Source organism: Carlito syrichta, unplaced genomic scaffold, assembly GCF_000164805.1.
Source record: "Carlito syrichta isolate Samal-C Ts95f unplaced genomic scaffold, Tarsius_syrichta-2.0.1 Scaffold302444, whole genome shotgun sequence".
In the NCBI taxonomy this organism is placed as follows: Eukaryota; Metazoa; Chordata; class Mammalia; order Primates; family Tarsiidae; genus Carlito; species Carlito syrichta.
Genome location: NW_007246540.1, coordinates 686,062 through 692,585, shown reverse-complemented (window position 1 = coordinate 692,585; position 6,524 = coordinate 686,062). Strand labels below are relative to the sequence as shown.

The 6,524-nt window shown below is 51.0% G+C and overlaps 1 protein-coding gene across 1 annotated transcript in view; it reads left to right on the top strand.

Moving 5' to 3' along the window:
• Positions 1-7: 7 nt before the first annotated feature.
• The window catches only part of CACNA1C (calcium voltage-gated channel subunit alpha1 C), a 636,553-nt gene continuing 630,036 nt past the window's right edge, over positions 8-6,524 (top strand). The window contains exons 1-2 of the mRNA XM_021711663.1: positions 8-231; positions 4,545-4,650. Of these exons, the coding sequence (XP_021567338.1) occupies positions 44-231; positions 4,545-4,650 (294 nt within the window). The 5' untranslated portion in view covers positions 8-43. The remainder of the gene's footprint in view (positions 232-4,544; positions 4,651-6,524) is intronic.

Genomic DNA, 6,524 nt, shown 5'->3' with positions numbered 1-6,524 from the left:
GTCGTGGCAGGCGGCCATCGACGCGGCCCGGCAGGCCAAGCTGATGGGCAGCGCGGGCAACGCCACCATCTCCACGGTCAGCTCCACGCAGCGGAAACGGCAGCAATACGGGAAACCCAAGAAGCAGGGCAGCACTGCAGCCACACGCCCGCCCCGGGCCCTGCTCTGCCTGACCCTGAAGAATCCCATCCGGAGGGCGTGCATCAGCATCGTGGAATGGAAATATCCTTTGTGCTCTGGGCTGGGCGGGGTACTCCAGGCCCCTTCCCCCCTGGGGGCCAGTCCTCCAAGGCTTACCTCGAAGCGGGCGGTGTCCCCCTTGCTGAACTACAAATGGGTCCTCACATCGACTGCCTCTCCCTCTCTGGTGTGCAGTGAAATGTAGAGTTCTAGGCCCTGTCCTAGACTCAAAGCATCGGAATCTCTGGGAATGGGGCTCAGCCATCTGTTTGTATAACGAACGTCCCAGGTTTCTTTCTTTCTTTTTTTCCCATGTAATAAGCAACATTTGGGAAAACGAGCCTGAGAAATTAGGAAATACCATCTCACGTCGCTGAGCTGGCCTAGGGACCTGTTCTTGGGTTAATAATTATGATGTGCTACTTTGTGGCCTCTCTCCCTCCTGTGTCATGGTGCTGGGATAGTTTCATGGCCTTACCTCTCCTTAGAGAGAAGCAGCTCAGGAGAGGCATAAGGGCAGCAGTCAGTGATCCCGGTTCTTGGTTCAAGGACCTGGGAGCGATGGTTCTTGGCCTTGGCTACGCCTTAGAATCACCTGGAAAGTTTTAGCAAACTACAGGTGCCTGAGTTCTGCTCAGGCTGTTAAAAGAAATTCCCTAGGCGATTCTAATGTGCAGCCAAAGTTGTGAACCCTGGGCTGGCGTGTAAAGCACAGCTCTACTTTGCACCTGCAGAAACCAGTGAAGGGGTCCTTCAGAGCTGTGACTTTGAAGACTGGGCTTTCGTGGTGGGGTTACAAGCCCCTTAACATCATCAGAATCATGGGGTGGTAGAAATTGGAAAGGACCTTGAAGTTCTCTAGAACCTACCCGACTTCCACCGCTGATGAAACTGAGCTCCCCAGGAGAGGCTCTCCAGGGTCATGTGGTCAGTAGCAGATGGAGCTAGAACCCTGGTACTGACTGTTGGGCATTGTTATCATAAAGATGCATCCAGGCGGGGCCACTGTGTCTCTCAAGGTTCAGCATGGGAGTGTTAGGTTTCATTTTTCATGGAAAGATTTAAAATAAGTCTTGGATACTGCTTGAGAAGGGATGACCTAGAGATAAAAGAAAGTTTCTGTTTAGCAAGAAATGTTAGTTCTATAAATGTTTGAGCCCTCGCAACTTAAAAGTAGTTTTTAAGAAAATGCAGTTTAAAACAAGTGGCTGCTGCCACCTAGCCAGTTCTGAGTGGCCGAGCCTAGTTTTGGTCCCCGGGGTACTACGTGGGAGGCTTGGCTTTGGATAGCTCCATCAGGTTGCTTGTTTAGCTGCTTACGGCAGGATCGAGGAGTGGGAGAGGTGGGTGGACCCTGAAGGTGAGGCACCCCTGGGAAAAAGGGTAGTGAGGCCTGGAGAAGCCAAAGAACTTGCCCTAAATCACACAGCTGGCAACGGTCAAAGCTGGGTTTCAAATCCATGTTCCCCTGAACCCCAAACCCAAGGGACTTCCCAGGTACTGGATACAGGTACTAGGTAGGAGTAGACAGGTGCCAGGGTGGATTCCAGGGGATGCAGGCCAGGTGCTCTGGAACACACAGGACCTGGATCTGGGTCTGCCTGGGAACTCCTTGGGGGAATATGCCTTCCCCCACTGCAGGAGGGGACGTGGGCCCAGCCTCAGCAGTGCTAGGTGGGTGGCATCCCTAGTTTGCTTAGGAAGGGTGGCTGGGTGGGCAAGGAGATAGCCCAGTGTACCAGCTGGCCGCTGCTTGAAAAAGTGAAACCTGATGCTGTCCTTAAGAAAAGAAGGCCGTTTAAAAAATGATCGGGGCCTCACAGGGTGACACAGAGCTTACCTGGGCTCTCTGCTTTTCAGCTGATGGCTTTTATTATTTGCCTGGTTGGTTTTCTTCCACATTTTCTTTTCCGGTGATAGCTGGATGGAGGATGGATAGCCTGAGTGGGAGAGGAGGGTAACCGATAGCAGGGGAACACCCCAAGCTTAGCCGTTGCCCCGCTGGAGTGGAGGTAGTGAGATGACATTTGTTGAGCGGATGTGTGTGAGGTGGGAAGAGCACAGGGTGCCAGCCGATGGCACTGCAACTGACCAGCTTCTGGCCTGAGCGTCCCTTTCCTGAGCAGGTGGGAAAGATTTGGAGGGAAGAGGTGATGCTGAAGGTGAGCTAAAGAACTGGCTTCCCAGAGTGCTTTGGGTGACGCTAGGGTGGGTCAGTCTAGAGCAGTCCTTACAGCCTGAGGCCCTGGAGCCAAACTGCCTGGGTCTGGCTCTCATTCCATCACCGTGACCTTGCACAAGTTCACGTCTGACCTTTCTGTGCCTCGTTTCCTCATTTAGAAGTGGGGATGATAGTTGCACATTCCTCGCAAGGAGTTTGTGAGGAGCAGTGAGAACATGGCTGGCACTGAGCAGACGCAGCAGATGTGAGCTGTCTCCTCACAGTCACCATCGCCAGGGCCAGCATCAGCCTCCCATCGTCACCACGTGCGTCTTGTCCCGTTCAAGGGCAGCGGCATGTAACAGCTTAGTTAGCTGGCCTGGGTTCTGGTCCTGGCTCTGCTCTTGGCCAGCCTGGGTCCTGGGACAGGTTGTTTTACCTTTCCCATCTGTAGAGTCGGGAGGTTGACAGGTCCACTGTGTGCCAGCTTTTGGATATCAAAGTGTACATAGAAAATGCCATCGTGGTAGGACTACTGGTAGACAGATGCTCAGGGGGTACCCATCGGGCCAGGTGGATCAGTTACTAGGCTGTCACTTGGGTTCCTCTTGGTTCCAGAATTCTGTGACACTGATCCCAGGGCTGCCTGTGAGCACAGGTCAGAAGGCCATCTGTGGTAGGGAAACGAATGCTGGACTTGGTGGTTGGGAAATCTGGGTTCTAGTCCTGGCTGGTCATTAGCCCATTGTGAGGCCTTGGGAAAGTTTCTCAGGCTCTCTGAGCCTCAGAAGGGCTGAACTAGATGGTCTCTAAGGTCTCTTCCTGCTTCAGAATTTGTTAACTTTGTAAGCACGGATTTCCCAGGGAGAATTAAGTCGGTCCCTCCACCCAGGAATTCTGTCCCATCCTGTTAGACTCTATGCATGGGACTGGAAATTTGGCAGTGGGGGGTGGGGAGGGTGGGAGTACTTCTGGGGGAGCATACATTGGGCCCTTCCTGTGATGCTTCCTGTTTCTGGCCTTCACTTGTGGGCGTGGGGTGGGTCTGGTTGGAAGGGGTATTCCCACATTAGCTCATTTTTCCCTTGGGAGTATATCCTTCCCTGATAATTTGATGAGGAAATTGGGGCACAGAAACCTCTGAGCACACTGCTACTGGTGAGCGAACCCTGGGGTGCCCAACTAGAGCCCGGTACACCGCAGTGGAGCAGTCGGGGCCGGGGAGGCCCACTGAAGACAGGGCCTCTGTAGACCAAAGGGGTTTTGCGTGTTTTGTGTGAGATGAGGAGACCGTTATCTTTCTTTAGACATAATACACATCCTGCCATTCCAGGGGTCTTCGGGTTCTTTGGAAGCTGTCAGAGAATGAGGGCGAAGGAATAAAACCCACTCTTAACTTCAGTTTAAAAGATTAATGGTAAAATCTTGGCCGGGTACAGCGGCTCACGCCTGTGATCCCGACACACTTTGGGAGGCCGAAGCAGCAGGATTGCTTGAGCCCACAAGTCTGAGACCAGCCTAGGCAACATAGCGAAACCTCATGTCTACAAAAAAAATTAGTGGGGTGTGGTAGCACGCGCCTGCAGTCCCAGTTACTAGGGAGGCTGAGGTGGAAGGATCGCCTGAGTCCAGGAGGTCAAGGCTGCCATGAGACGTGATCATGCCACTGTATTCCAGCCTGGGTGACAGAGTGAGACCCCATCTCAAAAAAAAATCCCTGAGACCTCAAAACTCAAGAATTCAACGAAAGTCATGAAAAACTGCTCTGTCTTAGAATTCCATTCCACCCATCTCCGTCATCCCAGGTGGGCTTGGGCCCCTGGGTGGCAGCCATGGGGCCCAGGGGGTCTGGAGGAGGCCCTCCTTTTTAGAAGCCACCCCAAGCACACACACGAGGGAGAATGAAGTCAAACGCAATCTAAATAAATACAAGAAGGAGAAAAAAGGTTTTAGAAATCTGTGTTTACTCTGGCACGCGACTGGCCTCCACTGCTTTTGACATATTAGGGAAAATTTTGGCGGGGACCTACTAGAAGCACTTAAAAAGGCATATGTTTCTTTTCAGAATACAAGGGGCTTGGAATGTATTGTTTAAACAAAATTCTTTTGAATCTTTGATTCATTTAAAAAAAAAAGTACATAGATGTATGTTTGTTTCGTTTGTGCGCTCCGTGGCATTAATTTCCTTAACTCTCTTCCTCAGACCATTTGAAATAATTATTTTACTGACTATTTTTGCCAATTGTGTGGCCTTAGCGATCTATATTCCCTTTCCAGAAGATGATTCCAACGCCACAAATTCCAACCTGGTAAGTCCGGCATCCTCAAGTCGCCGCTTTTCTTCCTCGGTGGGGATCTCAGCTTGGACCACATGGCTTCATGGAATGTGGGAGAGATATGGGGCGTGTGTTTGGCCCCGCACAGTTCAATCCAGTGCTATTTTTCTCTTTATTTAAATCAGCACCTGTCTTGTCACAGCCTGTTTTCTGAAAGAATATGCCAGTTTGGTTGGTGGTGAGCTCGGGTGTGAGTGTGTGTGTGTTTTGAGTAGCAAACCCTATGAGTGTTACCAAATGTGCTGCAGAAGTCGCGCGTGCCGGTGACTGCTGCAGCCAACGTTTATTCTTGGATCGTGCGTTGTGTTGATTTTCAATGCCCTTGTCCTGTCGGTGGGGTTTGCTCGGGTGATCTGGAGCTTCACTGCACGATCGATAATTTCTAGGAAGCTTTTAGGAATGTTTGCTTTTGCGGCCAAGATGTATTATTGAGTTAAAAAGGCTTGATTTTCTTGGGAAAGGCGGCTTTCCACTTGGATTGTTGAGAGGCCAGCGCTGGCAATTTGGGGTTAGAATGTGTCCATGGAAAAAGTAGAGAGTGTGTTTACTTTGGGCTGAGCGTGAAGTCATTACAAAGGCCTTCGCTCCGTCTGGGCATGTAAGGAAAGAGGTCTGGAATGTAGCTGGCAAAATTGGGGCACTCTGGGATGCCTCCGCGACAGGCACGTAGGAAAATCCCGTCTCTCTCTCTCTCTTTCTCTCTCTCTCTCTCTGTGCAGAGACACCATTACTTTTGATGTGATTTCCACAAGGCGGGTTGGGTCCCCAAAGCCACCATGTCCCCCTCCCCACTGCTGTCAACACCATCCTCTCATGAGTGAGATGGGAAGAAGAGATTGTTTTTAAAAGAAGCAGGAGGCTTCTGGTGTTCTCCTTTCCCCTGTTGCCAGCCGCTGATGCCATCATGGGATAGTTCTTCTGTTTTGTAACCTCTGACACTTCCTTTGGCCCTTTCAGCAGATAAATCTGGTGCAAGTTTTCAACTTCCCTGCCATTTCCCTGGTTTTTACAAATAACTGCCTGTGGTACCTTTATTCTTAGTGCGCAAAGGGTTCTGCACGTACAGGGCTGCTACGTCTTGTGACTCAACTTGGGTCCTCGAGTTAAGGACAAGTTCCAAAGATTTTAAAGGTGGACAGTAAGTGCTGAGGGATGATATGGCCAGAATCGGTGGGCAGAGTGTCAGCTGCCATCCACGAGGCCATCTAGCCTTATTTCTTAAGGGGCAAGAAGTCTTCATTGTGTTCCAATAAATGCACACAAAAGTATCTCTCCAACGCAGGAGATCCTTCCATTGGTTCTGTTTCTTCTGTGTGGCTATTTCCCTCCCCTACCATGGTCCACTCCATCCCCCTGCAGTTTTGTTTATTTGCTTTTTTGAGTTGGGGTCTTACTCTGTTGCCCAGCCTGGAGTGCGGTGGCACGGTCATGGTTTACAACAGCCTCAACCTCCTGGACTTAGGCAACCCTCCCATCTCAACCTCCCGAGTAGCTGTGACTACAGTCACTTGCCAACCTGTCTGGCTAGTTTTTTGATTTTGTGTAGAGACGCAGTCTCGCCTCGCCATGTTACCCAGGCTAGTCTTGAACTCCTGGGTTCAAGCAATCCTCCCACCTTGACCTCACAGAGTGCTGGGCTTACGGGTGTGATCTGCCCTCCCCCACCCTCTGCAGCTTGTCACCTCCTCTGAAACGTTTAAAAAGGAGCTCTGTTTACAAATAGTCTCCATGTCTTGTTCTTTAGTTTGTGAAGCTTTGGGCTACTCTGGGCCCAAGCAGTGGTGATGAAAGTGGGCAGAGGAGGTTGGTTTAGCTTAGGCCCCAGAGATGGTCACATACCAGCCCCC